This window comes from Cydia fagiglandana, chromosome 10 (genome assembly GCF_963556715.1).
Source record: "Cydia fagiglandana chromosome 10, ilCydFagi1.1, whole genome shotgun sequence".
Classification (NCBI taxonomy): domain Eukaryota; kingdom Metazoa; phylum Arthropoda; class Insecta; order Lepidoptera; family Tortricidae; genus Cydia; species Cydia fagiglandana.
In genome coordinates, this window is record NC_085941.1 from 21,007,644 (window position 1) to 21,024,913 (window position 17,270).

The window sequence follows — 17,270 nt, forward strand, 5'->3', positions numbered from 1 at the left end:
CTTATTTAAAAATTAGTTTGCTAGATTTTGAACACCATAAGGTAATGGATTCCAACCTTCGATAATCCGCTATACCTATAGCCTACCTGATGGCAACGCGACCTCAAAATACATTATGTACTTACTAAATATAAGATACGAACGGGGACAGGAAGGGAAAATAATGGCAACCCATAGTCAACATCTTCAAATATTTTTAATCGAGACGCCTTTTGAAATTTAATTAGCAATTTTTCTTGTGATTAACTTAAAAGTGAAGAGTAGCAGACACACATTATGGCATTTTGTAAAAATTGTACATAAGAAATTGTATATTTAGCAAAATCGTGACTTTTACTAAAAACATGTCGAAGTGACATACTGCCCGATTCGAACTTTACGATTAAGATACGTCAATTAAAAGATCTACAAACGATATGGATGTGATGAGTCAGTAGCAAAAGTAACGTTTTTGTTCGAAGAAGCGTCACATTTGACACTGATATATCTAATCCATATATTTTCTAGATCTATTAATTGACGCATCTTAAAGTTCGAATCGGGCCGATTATCTAGCCAAGTCGAGCCAAACCAAACATTCAAACAGTTATTCCGTCACAATCGACTGGTTGTAACAATCAGTTTAGATATTCGGACAGTCAGAGCAAGCTAACCTGTACGTGGCGAGTGTGGAAGTGCTACCGTAGGTAAAGTAACCGTCAAATTTCTATAAAAATATGTTAAAAGTTTTAACTTTTACATTTCATAGCTGCAAAGTTGTTGAATTAACTCAAAAGGACTGCGTGCTGCGTAGGCACACAATTAATTGGAAACAACAAACAGCACAATACTCAGTTTATAGCATAGCAGGTCGGTAAAGAAGTAAATTATGCTTTTATTAAAACTAAACTATTATTTTTTTAGGGGATTACTAATTACTTAACAGTCCCCCGGACGGTATCGGCCTGTCAGTTGTTCGGAACTGTCAAAATTATGTTCTAACTATATTCTAACTAACAGGCCAATACCGTCCGGCGGACTGTTAATCAGTGGGCCCCTTTAAACATTTAACTTCATCAATTATAAAAACTAAAAAATGGTTTCACCATTTATTACAATCAGTTCAACCTGTTACGCGCTAAAGTAATAATATTAAATTCAACCTCTAGAGTTTTCTAAATCTAGTTAATTGCTAGACTTACGAGTAATAGGTTGTACTTTAAGAAAGCAAAATTCTGCCAAGATTGGGGAATGATTTCAGAATATTGTCTTCGGTTACCGCGATAGTTACTCATGAAAGAAAACTATTGAAACGGATTATATCGGGTACCAACATGGAATTCATCCCGACGTTTCTTACCCTTTACAGCTTTCGTGGTCAACGATTAATTCAATATACGCGACATCATCCGTTTCAATGGTTTTATTTCATGAATGATTTCAGTTTCCTTTTTTTACAGCTGGCGTTCCCTTGCTTTCAAAATATTGACATAATCTTTCCTAATTGTAGAAAAAAGTATTTATTCATTTTTTCACCTCCAGTAACCAATCTTACTCGTACAGGCACCTGCAATAATAAGTTACGCAAAATACATATCTTATTTGTAGAGCCATAAGAGCGTGTCACATAGTTTCACGGCCTCCGAAGAGTAACATAATATATTAATGCAGGTCACTGTACAGTAAAATCTTTATATGTACGTATGTAGAGTCCATCTAAGGTGCACCGACTTGGCACTGACAAAGAAATGAAGCGCCAGTATTTAGAAATTTGGCCTTTATGGTGACGCTTCCGCACTCTGTCAAGTATGTGCAGAATTGTTTTAGCTTAGACGGCCTCTAATATAATAGACTACAAGCTTCCCGGAACAACTTATAAGTTATTAACGCAATACATGGCTTCGCTAATATCAAGTGCTTAAAACAACACCGTTTGACATATGCAAGACCAGTGAATTTCATTAGGTACACTTTTTGCTCTTTATTTACTCGTATTAATATTTTACTATACCGATCAATCTCAATGAAAGTATACATTAAAATAATTCTACTTAACTAAAAAACAAAGAAAAATATGCATAGCACATGATCCCTATTCAATATTTCACAATATATTTCACACAGCGGAATCGTTCCGCCGATAAGCTCGAGATTTTAAATCGTCACTATATCCATCAACTGTCCCGTCAATTGCCGGCGAGAATTTCAACTTCTAGTAGTCCCAAACAAAGCTTTTCCACACCTTTCTCAATCTACCGACATAGTTGTAACGGCTCCTCACAAGACCACAAAATATATTATCAATCACAATACCAATTTATCGCTTCAAGTCCTGCTGTGTAGTAACGTAGCGACCTCTCTTGGCCACTACAGAATTCTTAAGCAATGAGTTCAGACATCAGCAGCGCGGATGCGCGCCGGATCCAAATCAGAGAAGGAGTCAGGTAGCCGCGCGTGCAATGTGTCAGGTACTAGTCGAGTAAGCGCCGCGCTCAGCAGCGGCAGCGTGCCGAAGATCGCTGTCGGCAGCCACGGCTTCAACTGCCCCTGGGGAAACAAGGACAATCAATTAGTATTCCATCGTGGGTGAAAATTGCAAGACGGGTAAGAAATTATGTAGTCATATCCAGGTGGCTAAGTTCTGCTTAGTTATAAGTGAGAGCTTTATTCGAGAATTTTTAAGGTCCCCAAATACTATTGTCTCGCAGTTCATCTTCGTATTGATAAGGTCAGGGACTGCACGCCACCTATAACTGAACCTTAACTCCTAATCTTAGCTGACAACTTAAAAATCTGTAGACCAAAACAGTCATGTGCATAAGCGGCGCTCTGAGAAGAGCCAAAGTGAACTCTACTTACTGGCCCATATTCGGTATATTGGTTGAGTAATAATAAGGGCAGTAACTGCCATAAAGACTTCATCCTACCTTTTAACCAGCAGTTCTAAACCTAAACTCCAAATCTCAGCTCAAAACCGCAAAGTTTGTAGAACAAACCAGTCACATATAATTACCAGCATAGGTGTAAGCGGAGCCAGCACAGCCCCAAGCCGACCACAGGTAGAACAGGCGGCTAGCAGACGGTGCCGTGCGCGAGTGGGGAACAGTTCAGCTGTGTACACGTACAGCGCGTTCAAGGACATGGTGGCGCCGAGCTTGCCGATCAGGTAGAGCGCTGTGGCCCACCAGCCGCTACCTTCTGGAAGAGAAATAAATACTCATGATTTATTTAGTTCATATTCAAAATATTTATCAGATAAGTATTGGGACGTGTTGTGACATACTTCGAAACAGTTGTTTACTTTGCAAATCTGCAGTCTTCGTACATTTACATTTACATTTTTAAAAAAAACCTAAATTGGAAAACAGAATTTACGCTAAGTGGCACTTGCAATTTGAAACAAACACTATACTAAGCGACCCAATAAAACACAAATACGACCAAGATCGATCAACTCGAAAACACGAAATGACTGCAGGTACGTGGCGACAAGATGGCAGCAGACAGCACGAACTGTTGTATTGGTCCAACACACAATAATGCAGACAGCTTCCCTTTTCCTTTATTTTTTTTTGTCAGCAGCTTACCTGGCAAACAGGAAATCGCGACAAGCGCACAGGCCGTCGTGAGGAACGCAGCCGTCAGCACCGGCCGCCTCCCAGCACGGTCCAGCAGCAGCGTGTTGAGCAGCAGGGCAGGCAGCTCGGCCGCCGCCACCATGGCGTAGGTGGCGTGCGCGGAGCCGCCCAGAGCGTGCACGTGCACCGCTAATCCGTAGAACACGAACACGGCCGAGATCCACCACACGAAGCACACGCATAGGCGGCGTCGGAGGGCGCCGTATCTGAAATTTGCAGAAAAGAGATTAGTTTCATTATGAAGTTCCATAGTTTTCATTCGGTCACAGTCACAATAGAACTAACATTATATAACATGTGAAAGAACTTGTAAGTACATTGTGCAACGTGGGGGATAAGAGGAATATTGTGCGAGAGTCTATTATATTCACGACAGCCGTACTTTTAGAAAAAACCCTCAATCCTATAAATTTGAGAAACAACACTCACTTGAGAAAAGCGGCAAATAGGCTCTCCTCCTCAACCTTAGCCACAGGCGTCTTCTCATTCTGATCACACAGCATCTTCTCAAACGCCTCATCCGAGGCCTGCACGCGGTTCCACCGCGCCGCCTGTTTCATCACCGCGACGGCTTCTGACACGCGGTTCTGAATGGCCAACCAGCGGATACTCTCCGGTAAGAGCCAGGGGTAGAGCAGCAAGAGCAAGGACGGTGGGTAGGCTATGCGGCACCAAGTACGCCAATAGCCAGCTAGGTAGTCGAGAAGGGAGAGCGTCGCGGCGCCGCAGGCCAGGGGGATGCCCAGGACGAGACTGGCGAGGATCCGGTGCTCGACACCCAGCCATTCGATCACTGAAAGATTAAAATAAGTATTTAGATCGAAGATTCAAACGTAAATTCAAAATAGATTTAAATATGATTCCAAGACCCTCGCCCCTATAGTCACGGTAAAAAAAATTGCAAATGTGGAATGAAAGAATGAAGGGAATAAAAATACTTAAGATGATGATGGTACTAACTGAGCACGAAAGCCGCTGGGTAGACGCTGGCGCCCAGGATGGTTTCTAATAGTTCCCACATCAGGTACGCGTAGTAAGATCCAGCCAAAGACTTGCACAGCCCGAGGATACCGGCACCCACGCCGCTTACTATCTGCAATACAGTATTTTTAGATTAGCGAAACGCTGGTATAAAGACCCGACTATTCAATCACCTAAGATCTATAGAAAAAAGTTGCTATAATTGCCTTCAACAAAAACAAACAGGCAGTTCTTATAGACGTCTATGTAAGTACTTACAAATTCGTATCCGTGTCAGCAAAGCTCTTGGTAAAAATCGTCTGTAGGTAAATAAGAATTTTTAATTCTAGTTCAAGTGTTCCCTAACTTTGTAGAACCCAAAGTATATATCACTGTCTTATCAATATTGTTACCGGACTCAGACCTGGTTGTCTGTCGCGGACTCGAAGCCTCACGACTTATGCTCAGCTTTTATGTATTCATACTCGTACCAGTCGGGATGAAAACTTTCAATGTAAAATCAGTAGCGTACTGCACGCATTCCGAACCGCTTAGCCTCGAAAGAGTTCGAAATAAACAATAGTGAACTCACCAATGCCGTGCGGCGGCCGTAGTGGTCAGAAATGTGCCCAATGATGGGCAGCGAGATGAGCATGCCCACGTTGTGGATGGTGCCCACCAGCGAGCGTTTCCATTCTTGACAGCCCAGGCCAAACTGCAAAATATAAACACGTTTTCAACGAGAGTCTAGTCTGCTGAATATTATGAAATATTTTAACACATTTGCTTTATGGCTGGTGAGGTGCACTGAATAGGTGAGGTAGACCTCACCAGGTCTGAGTGTGTAGGGTGAAGGGGGCAAGCGAAGATGTGAAGAAGGGAAAAGATAAGGGGACCAGAAGCAGAGCAATTTTGAGTGTCAACCATTTGAAATGGGAGTAAAAGCGTTGCTAAGTCTCACCTCCGCCACGATGCTGCTGTGTGACTCGTACACTATCTCCTCACACTCCATCAGAGTCTGCTTGAACGACTCCGACCCACACGTGTCGTCAAGGGGTTGGTAGCGCGCGCACGCATCTTTGGGCAGCGCGTACCCACCCCAATCTGCGCGCGCCGCGGAATACGACGTCTCGTTCGAGTTGCCTTCGCATTCTGGGACCAGGCATCTGCAAGGAAAATAAATTCAATCATTACTGATTCGATCAAACATTTTTCAGAAAAAGGTCACTTCTGTGGTCACCACAAGGTAAGGTGGGATAAGACTATCCGGGGGTAAGATTTATCACTTGTATGGGATCCTTATACTGTTATCAACAAACTGAGACATAACACGACGTAACTATTTGCACGTGCCCGAATGTACCTATTTGTGTTCACTATTCTATTGTAACAAATTCAATTGAATAAATAAAACTTGCAACGAGAATGGATTTTCCCATTATATTTTTTTGTGAAAAAGTTTATAGTAAAAACGTAAAGTACCTAATAGACAAAAAGTGACATTGAGGTACGGATTATTGCGTTCTGTCCTTACAAGTTCACGGCCGAAAGAATGCCACTATTTACTACTAGCTTCTGCACGCGGCTTCGTTTGCGTGGGATGATGATGATGATTCTTAGTGTCATTCGCAGGTCAACCACGGGAGTCGAGCCCCAAACTATCGCCATAGACTCCATACCAAATTTCATATGTATATCTCAGTTTAGCAGTTAAAACGTGAAGAGGTAACAGACAGACAGAGAGACAAACCGATAAACAGGCAGAATTACTTTCGTATTAATAATATCAGTAGCCATTTGTATAGTATTTTTTTAGATTGTGTCGTAACAAAAGAAACGCGATATTAATATAAAAAACAAAGTATAAAGTTGAACTTATCCCTTTGAGGGACCTCTTCCTTATTCTTAACTTATGCAATTTACTAAAGGTGTGCAAGACAGAAGGTAAAGAATGAAATGAAAATAAATACATAATACATAAATACATAATACACTACATTTTTGCAAATAAATATCTTTATCTTTATATTTTGGGCAACAAAGACATACAGGCCAGGCCAGTGGATTTGTAACAATATATTTTGGGCGTTCATTTTGTTCTTCTTTTTTGTTGACTCGGCGGCGGCACGGCCGTGCCTCCAGCACTGCCGTGCCTCCAGCACTGCCGTGCCCCCAACACTAGGTTTACATCGTGATATTCCATTAATTCCATTATTATTTACCATTACTAGTTTACTAGGCACAGGCAGAGGGATTAGGCCAACTTAAGGCAAATTGGGCACTTCACACACTTCCTTTGACATCTTAGCTGCACAACATGATGTTGTTTACATTTACGAAAATGTTGACGCGAAATTTACAATTCGATACAAAGGCGAGTTTTTCCAGTTTGCCCGCGCCTCCGCAGCTGGAGAAAGTCCCTTCCTCTCACTATTTTCAATATTCCTTCACCACTCACAACCGTATGATAAAAAGTCAAGAGCAAGAGAGCAAGTTCGATCGTTTAGCGAAACTTATTCGTTGATTGCGCCTACCGCAATACATCAAAAATATTGTTATCTACCTCTCTATCAGTCACTGTGCATACCTATTTGAGCGATAGAGAGGCAGGAAAGGTCCGCGACTCTAATGGGCACGGCACCGCTTGCCATAAACAACTCCCATGCAAATGATCAGTTTTAGGGAGTTCAAGCACCTGCTCAAGGTAAACAAGATTAGATACTTAAGCGCCAAAAGGAAACTGTGGCCAAATGGAAATTAAATGGTTCCTCATAAATTAATTAATAACAGAGGCTGCTAAATCCTTAATAAATTCCACAATATTGACTAAGTAATAGGTAACTATTAAAATAAATATTGACGTGATTTAGTAAAAAAATAAAACTCCATCAAAATGTACAATCATGAAATAGAAAACAACCCTATAGTACTTAATGACAGTTTTTCTGTTGCTGGCACCATACTGTACGAGTTGAAAAGGTATTTTTTAATACAGTTGCTCAAAAAGTGCTACTTTACGTAGCTGTTTAGCGTGCGGAAAGTTGGTTATCTCGAACTAGTGCTTTTTACTTTCCAATTTTTTTAAATTTATACTTGTTCCAATTCACGACTACTTATTGATGAGTGTTAATATTAGTTTCCTTTAAACGTCGTAATCAGCATAAAAACCTACCGTTAATGTAAGAATACGAAAAATATTACATATTTCATATTTAATTACTTACCTCTTCATCATTATAACACGTTTATTTTTTAATATTCAATATTAAAAATTCCGTTCTTAATAAGTTGACTGAATGGAACGGAATAGCTGCCAAACGCCCATAGATATAATATACTTAAAGACGACGTCTAACCGAGCTGTCACTGTTACCACTTTTGTTTAGTGTACGTTAACAATGTTTTTCTTATTTTTTCGCAACTGTATTAAAAAACGTCGTTCGATACACGTGCGGAAATGTCATTCTTCACTCGTCCCGAGTCTTGCCACTCGCCTGCGGCTCGTGGCAAGATATCTCGGTACTCGTGAAGTAATGACATACCTTCCGCACTAGCATCGAAATGTACTATTCCTTTAAACGTCGTAATCAGCATAAAAACCGACCGTTAATGTAAGAATACGAAAAATATTACATATTTCATATTTAATTACTTACCTCTTCATCATTATAACACGTTTATTTTTTAATATTCAATATTGAAAATTCCGTTCTTAATAAGTTGACTGAATGGAACGGAATAGCTGCCAAACGCCCATAGATATAATTATGCTTAAAGAGGACGTCTAACCGAGCTGTCACTGTTACCACTTTTGTTTAGTGTACGATTAACAATGTTTTTCTTATTTTTTTGCAACTGTATTAAAAAACGTCGTTCGATACACGTGCGGAAATGTCATTCTTCACTCGTCCCGAGTCTTGCCACTATACCTTCCGCACTAGCATCGAAATGTACTATTAACTATCTCCCCCTCTGGCGACGTTATTCGTTAATCGAATAAATAATATTAGAATCTATCTATCCAATAAATAATATGAAATGTAATAAACCGTATTTCAGACAGTAGATTTCATTTATGTTTCTACAGTTCTTGTGTATTTTTCCCTGTCTGTGTGCCACTTATTGACAAAAGGCCTCCGCCAACCTTCTCCATTCCTCTCTATCCTTGGCTACTCTCGTCCATGTGCTACCTGCTGTGTCTTTGATGTCGTCCACCCCATCTAAATGAAATGATCTACCTCTTTTCCTTTTCATATGGCCTGTGAACCAGTTCATTATCGATTTCGACCATTTTTCTTTGCCTCTAATTGTATGTCCTGACTATTTCCATTTTAAATTTTTTATTGTTTTTGTGACATCTTTTGTTTTGGTGATTCTTCTTTATGGATTCTATTCTTATTTTATCCGATAGTCTTTTCCCCTTACTTACGGCTGATAAACCTGGGATCTCACTAAAACACACATTAGAAAGCTAGAAACTTGCCAAAACTCCATGGAAAGAAGTATCCAATAAGTAGTTCAAATTAAATAGTTCAGATTATTTTTGTAAGTTTGTCAGCATAGAACTTTTCTTGCCGTGTTAAGAAGCATTGCCCTCCACAGAGAGTGCCCTAGAATTTTTTATGAGATGGTGTGAGATTTTTTCGAGGGTGAGGGGCCATTCGGCGACCTGCCCAGTGGCACGGCCGTTGGCCTTGCCGTTAATGTGCTTGTATAAATACCACACCGGCACGTGGGAACAAGATAACGCGATGGAACTCGTCGATTAAATAAATATAAACTGTAACGTGTAGTAGCAAGGTTCAGATTTGAACCGGGAAGTTTGTGCGTAGTTTCCGGCCTCACACGTGTTGCGACTTCGCAGATAGCGAATTGGAATATAAACATCGAATTTTGCACGCGCCCACGTGGTCAAGTATTTTAGCGTGTTAAATTAGTAAGTAAGTTAACTAACTTAAATATTTTTTTACAATAAGTAATATAATTATGTAAATAAGTACCTACCTATATACTCGTAAAGTTAGTAAACGTAGCATTAGTTGAGTTTAGTATTAAAATTTGCTAAAACCAAAATAAGGAAATTGAATACAATTAAATTGATTAAGTTAAGGAAAACAATATATGGGTATATCGGTAGGTCACGTAGTAAAAATAGGCAAGAATAGGATGGTATAGGAGACAATTAGTTTTAGCATTGATTGTAGAGTATGTTTAGTTTGTCTATGACTTTTATGTTTTTGTGTCTATGATTGAACAGAAGAATAAAGATTCATTCTTAGACCAAACTAGATATGGTTGTTGTTTATTTCAAATAATACTTATTACATGGCGCAGTCAAGTATGGCTACAGGATATCATTTACCTTCCAAGTTATCCCTGGTGGGGAACCTAAGTGAGAACTTTAGAAAATTCAAGCAATCATTCAATATATACTTGAATGCCGCGGGTCTTTCCGAAGTGACAGAGGCAAGAAAAATCTCACTTCTGCTAAATCTAATTGGTGAGGAGGCTCTTGCCGTCTACAACACACTAGATGTAAAGTCAGAAAATGTAAAAACTCTCGAAGATACATTAAAGGTATTTGAAACATATTGCAATCCCAAGAAGAACATACTTCATTCTAGGTACCTTTTTTATAATAGAAATCAGAAAGCAGGAGAATCGTTTGACAATTATTTGACTGACGTAAAACAATTATGCAATGATTGTGATTTCAAAAATAAAGATGAAATTCTAAGGGACCGTCTTGTATTAGGTTCGAGTGACACGGATTGTCAAAAAAAGTTGATAAAGAAAGGTGACCCACCCCTGGACGATGTGGTGTCATCGTTCAGAATCTCTGAGATCACGAATGCACACGTCAAAGATATAACTGACAACAAACCCGATGTTAATGCGGTCACAGTGCCTAAGAGCACCCAGAAGACCTGTTCGAACTGTGGATACCATCATATCTACGGTCAATGTCCGGCGTATAATAAGACGTGTGTCAACTGTAAGCGGAGACATCATTTCGCTAAAATGTGTCGTTCCAGTAAAGTCACATCAAATGAGGTAAACCTGCAAGATGATTCTGATTACTATGTAGAGTCTGTTACATCAGACATGTCTGTTGACTCGTTAGCGTGGTTCCAAAAAGTAACACTGCCTGGGAACAATCCGGTGCAATTCAAACTCGACCCAGGAGCTGATGTGAATATATTACCGGTACACATCTATGAAAAGGTCATATCTTCACACCCTGTTCCCCTCAAGAAAACAATGTCGACACTCGAGAGCTGGAATGGCTACAAAACGCAAGTCAAAGGATTAGCAACATTCAACATAGAAGTAAATGGCAAGATGTACTCCGAAACATTTTGCATCGCGGGAAAAGAGGACGCCACACCGATTCTATCTCGAGATACGTGTGTTCGTTTAAATTTAGTAAAAAGAGTTTCATCTATCGAAGCTAGAGATGATAGAAAACAGCAATTAATTCGTGAAAATGAGGACTTGTTTGTAGGTTTGGGTAAGTTTGATAATCCTTACGAAATCAAATTAAAAGCTGATGCTATACCTACATCCAAACCTCCATACAGAGTTCCTCTAAAAATAAGGCCTAAATTAAAAGAAGAGTTGGAAAGACTTGAGGGTCTCGGCATAATAAGCAAAGTCACGGAACCCTCGGAATGGGTTAACAGGTTAGTGGTGATTGAAAAACCTGATAAGTCTATTAGAGTGTGCCTAGACCCCAAAGATCTTAACAACGCGATAGTAAAAGATTATTGTTATATTCCTACTATTGAAGACTTATCTGCAAAAATTAAGAATGCTAAATACTTTTCTGTATTAGACTTGAAAGACGCCTTTTGGCACATTGCTTTGACTGAGACTTCCTCAAAATATTGCACATTTTCCACAATGTTTGGAACATATAAATTTAATCGTCTGCCTTTTGGCATTGTATTAGCGTCAGAAGTGTTTCAGAAACGGTTATCTGACATTTTTAGCTCAATTGATGGTGTTGTAAACTATATTGATGATGTGCTATGTTTTTCAGAAACTGAGGAAGAAATGCATAACATCTTATCTAAAGTGTTCGAAAAGGCAAGGGAATGTAATGTTCGATTCAACAAAAAGAAGTTTCAATACATGATTGGACAAGTTAAATATTTAGGGCAAATATTTGAAAATGGTACAGTCCGACCCGATGACGACGCGATTAAGGCTATAACAAATTTTGACAGACCCAATGACAAGTCTGACTTACAACGACTTTTAGGTCTAATCAACTATTTACGACCATATATCCCCAATCTGGCTTCACTTACTAGCCCATTGAGAGATCTACTAAAGAAAAACACGATATTTGACTGGCAAAAAATTCATACCGATGCCTTTGAGCGAATTAAGACTATCTTATCGACGAATCCCGTTCTGCAGACTTTTGATCCCAGTAAAGAGATCGTGATTCAGACTGACTCGAGCAAGACAGGCATCGGTTGTGTACTTTTGCAGGATAATAAACCCGTTTATTATGCCTCAAAATCCTTAACAGCGACTGAAATAAATTATGGTCAGATAGAGAAAGAATTTCTTGCTGTATTATTCTCTTGTAAGAAGTTTCACTCATTTATTTATGGCCAAAAAGTTCTTATGTTGACAGATCATCTACCGCTGATTTCCATAATGAAAAAAGACTTACATGACATTCCGTCAACTCGCCTGCAGAGAATAAAATTAAAATTAAGTAAATACGACTTAACCATGAAGCATGTACCAGGTACACAAATGCACATTGCAGATGCATTAAGTCGAGCCTGCTCCACGGCTAGTCAAGACTGTGATAGTGATCTCAATGTAGTAATTCACAGTGTTAACGTTTCAGATGCAATATTATCTCAATTGAGACAAGAAATAAAAGTAGATCCTGTAGCATCAAAATTGATTGATTTTTTCAAAAAAGGATGGCCAACTTCTGTATCTAAGGTACCGACTGAACTGAAATTCTATTATGACATCCGAAAAACCATTTGCTTTGAGGATGACTTGATATTTATAGACCAAAGTTGTAAATCAACCATTAATAACTTAATGGTTGATTTACAACTTTTTACTAATTACTAGAAGTATTAAGTATAATTAGGTCATTATAAACAAAAGAAAAACAATTTTAAAGTGGCACGTTATCATTAAGTTAATAAAATAACTTTTAGACATTTGACCAATCCACAATTGGACAGAATTAAGGAAACACTGATTAGGCATTCTGGACAATCGGTCGGGGATGCAAAAAGTATACAAATCAATACCTAAATTACAATACATATGTAACGTGTTAGCACTGATTCACGTTATTATTTCGCGTATTAGCAAAGTAGGTAGTATTTTTGTTTTAAATAGCTATGTGCGGTTAATAGGAGTGCTGCTGTTAATTAGAATCACAAAATGATCGTGCTATTTAAACATCAATTACACATGAAACATCTGGACATAGCCTAAGCATTTCTTTTCGTTAAAAAAAAAGTTTAGGATCTGTGCATGGTGGCCTTGAAGAGAATATGGCATGTTACTTACGACAACTCTGACTTTGACATTTAATATGTCAGAGTCTTTGACATTTAATATGTTTAACTATCATGGAGCGAACGTTTCTATCGACCGGCTTTAGCGATGGATCAACGCCATGAATGTTCGTTAGGCCTTGGGTTTTTAGCTTATGCTTCTAGCTGACTCCGTCATTTCATTTGCATTAGAAATTGAAGGGATTCCAAAATATGGGGTGAAAAATAGTTTTATGTAAAAATTAAAATTCACCACATTTATTACGCAGCTGCCCACAACAACAAGACAACAATCATGAACAGGACACTTAGATAACATGTTTTGGCAGCCTATTAACCTGTTGTTACTTTAAATCGTACCAAAGAGTCGGAGAAATAGTCTGAAATTCAGCTCGATAGGGTTGTCCGGACTATATTTGCTATACGGTATTAAAACCATCATAAAGTCTCTTAAATAAAAATAAATGTCAAACCTTCTTTAATCAGATATAGCTTAAAAATACCCTCAGATCAATTTCTTAGAACATAGTAGGTAATACAAAATAATACACATGCCAACAGTTAATCCAGGTTTTATCTGTCCCTATACTTAACGATACAGTCTTTACTTAGATTGAAAACAGGTTTGATAATCCAATTGAAATAATATCCCAATATTGGAATGTCGCTGTTAATCGAAAAAAAAACGCGAGTCTTGGCCAGTATCATATTGTTGAATCATGAATATGTTTATATTTAAAGATTTTAAAGTCAATCAAAATAGATGTTAATGATTATTTAATTTTTAGCGACGCGACGATAACAAAACATTTACACAGTTACATTGAACTGATTAGCTAATTAATTAGTATTTATTTATAAACAAACTAGGTTCGGTAAACGTGGCCCAAGATATCTAGTTGGGAACATTCCAGGCATTCTGGCAGTTCTGGCTGGACCCGATAAGATATCTAGTTGGGAACGTTCCAGGCATTCTGGACTTGACTTCTATTGGTATCTGCATCGGTCTGGTTTTATATCAGGTATTAGTTACTTGCTTTGTTTGATTACTAATTGTAGTAAGTAATTGGAACTTATGCATTTATGAACTTTGACTTCCGAAATATCCCCTCTATCCACAACTTACCTACCAAAACGTACAGTTTTTAAATAAATTGGAACATTCATCCAAGGTTTCACATTATTATGTGCATCCTTTGGAGTTCTGGGAACAACATCTTCTGTGGATCAGTCGATAACTGGTTTTCTGTAAGGTTAGGAGGTACCTACTTTTCCAGTTGGGCTGCTATGTCACATTTCGCTGTGACCTTCTTCTTTTGAGGATGTCATTGTAGTTTAAAGACGTATGTATAATATTTGATTAGATAATCCGGGTCTAATATTCGGTCACATAAAATGCATGGCGCTTCTCTAAACAATAAAGTTGTTGAACCTCGCCCGCTTAGCATCTTCTGCGACTGATTGTACCTATCGTTCACAATACTCACCATAGCTGAGTCAACGTCCACAAGCGTCCGAGCAATTACGTGGGAGGTGGATCAAGTAGGTCAGGAGACTCCGCACAGCAGTTCCTGCTTCCCAATAGGTATTATCTACTCTCATTCTATTCCTGGCGACACTGTTTGCAATAGTATGGTTTTCAATTACGTGCGCAGATCTTTGGAACTGAAGGGCCTACCGCGAACCACATTTGGCGTGTCGCACTTGTAATTTCGTACGTAAGTGTGACAGGGAGGCAACACGTCGAACGTGGTACGCGGTAGGCCCTCTGGAATCAGTAGGTCGTTAAACTTTTGAAAAACTAGTTATAGTCTTTCGTCCGTGGCAACTGGCAAGATTACACTTCATTTGACACTTTAGGCATTCTTCAACATTAAAATCGGGTCATACAGATATGTTTAAATTATTGTGTAGAGAGCATGGTGTCGCCACGTGCGGAGTTCACCTAGCACCAGCATCACAATCAACGGGCATGGGTCGCGAGATAACCTGATAACGCGCGCGCGCTGCGATGACACTGCTGACTGTTGGCCTCACCCTGCTGACATCATCGACATTGCTGCCATCATTGACACCACGCGTCGGAGACAGGAGGGTTATCGCGGGACAATGTTTTATTGTCTGAGTATCCGCTTGTCTCACTTTTCGTAATCGCTTTTTGTGGAAAAGTCCGTAGCGACTGAGTCTGAGTGCTACGAGTACAAACAGCAACACTATTAACTGGACATTGGTGTACCTTAGTATAGTAATAACTAAGGTCCACCGATGTAACAGTGTGGGCGATGGTAACTGCTTATGTATAAATACGTAGTTTTTAAATTGCTGTACTATTATAGTAGGTCTTAAATTGCTGTATTATGTACATAAATAGATTGTTTTCTTTTATTGAGGTGAGCAAAAAATTTTTTCTGTAAGTATATAAGTATGGTACGAGTATACATATACCCGTTGGGCAACAGCACTGCTGCACATTTCTAATAGGTTTTCCTATCATCTATAGGTAGGGTTGCCAGATGGTCGGGATTTGGCGGGATTCTCCCGATTTTTAGCATGTGTTCCCGATTCCCGACAAAGTGTAAACTGTCCCGAAAAACAGCTTCACGTTATAAAACAATAATTTCAAGTTCCGAACTGCCGTCGAGCGAGCGAGCTGACGTAGTGCCAATAATGTAAAATATCGTTGTTTTTAATACAATTACTTTAATTTGAATGTATATTTTTTCCCGAATCAAGTCCTAATATCCCGAAAAATTGATATTGTTTCCAGATAATAGCGCATTTCGATCTGGCAACCCTATCTATAGGTAAAGAACTTTGCGTTTTTGTTTCAAAATTTTAGACCCGGTAATTTCGGAGATAAAGGGGGGAAGGTATTTGCAGCATTACGAAATTTCTAAAACTCCACATAGCTCGCTACGCTTCCTTTTTCGTCATATTTTCACCACCACCACTATTTGACTTTATTATCGGACGGATGATGTCTGTCTACAATATATTTGTTATTAGGTTAGCCTAATATTTGCATGCATCTGGCACTTGCCTGGAGTGCCCCTCAGTGCCCCATGTGATGGAGAAAGAAAGCAGGCCGTGCCGGTAACCTGTCGCCCAATACGGACTAGTTCAACACTTTGTTATCAATTAGTAACCGCAGTAGCCAATAATAGCGATCCGTCACCTTAAGAGTGACATTCTATTTCCAACTGCAGCTGCAATACTGTTCATTTTACTATGAAAATTGACAGTGACAGCGACGCGTTTCCATAGTAAAATGAACAGTATTGCAGCTGCAGTTGGAAATGGAATGTCACTTTAACGTTGGAGATATTTAAAATAAAACTGAACGGAAACGAATTAAAAACAAGTCACCGTAATAACTTAATGATTTCGAAGTGATTTCAAACCTGGAAATGGTCCAAGGATTTCAGAAGGTCATAAAACTCTCCTCCTTCTGAAACTTTTTGATCTTTTACGTTTTTTTACTTACACTGTTTGGCCGCGCCTGGGGCCATTATCTTTTACGGAGGTTCTGTTCTTCTGAATATATTTACCTACTCGTAATACCTACTTCAATCACTTATTGAACAATCTAATTACATAATTACTTTTGCACTAAACTAAAACTAGTGGTAAAGTTAGACAAAAATGTGCTCAAGTCAATCTGAAGACTTCACCTGCTTAGCAACATCTGCCGGTGACTGCATGTACTTTACGTAATGGCTCACCTGTGATTGGATGCCGCGGCCAGGAACACGTAGTTGGTGCAGTACATGCCCGTCAGCAGCACGGGCAGCGCCAGCAGCAGCGCCAGCCGCGCCTGCCAGCGCCCCCACCCGCACACCCCCTCCGCGCCACTACTCGCCATCTCTCACGCTCCCTGCGCTCCTGGTACCTACTCCCGGAACTGTTGCAATGGCAGTGGGAGACGATCACTCTTTACTTTTTATGTTCAGTTTCAGTTATCAGCTGAAAGGACACTCAAAAAGGTATTCTTCATGCGTCCCGTTGTTCTGATGGTCTCAGCACACTTGCAATGAAAGTCGGAGACGATCTTAACTCTTCCTGATCACTTGGTACTGTCACTAGGTACTGTCCCAAATTAAAGAAGGTCGGAGATGCGGCTCCTGCCGGACGCTCGATGTAAAAGCTT

The 17,270-nt window shown here is 39.5% G+C and overlaps 1 protein-coding gene across 1 annotated transcript; it reads right to left on the reverse strand.

Moving 5' to 3' along the window:
• Nucleotides 1-177: 177 nt before the first annotated feature.
• On the reverse strand, nt 178-17,003 carry LOC134668036 (organic cation transporter protein-like). The gene is made up of 8 exons (XM_063525482.1): nt 16,846-17,003; nt 5,539-5,743; nt 5,170-5,292; nt 4,578-4,710; nt 4,047-4,410; nt 3,567-3,823; nt 2,993-3,177; nt 178-2,526 (listed from the first exon to the last, which is right to left on the reverse strand). Exons 1-8 carry the CDS (start codon nt 16,983-16,985, stop codon nt 2,371-2,373), a joined length of 1,563 nt encoding a protein of 520 aa, XP_063381552.1. The 5' UTR covers nt 16,986-17,003; the 3' UTR covers nt 178-2,370.
• Nucleotides 17,004-17,270: the final 267 nt, after the last annotated feature.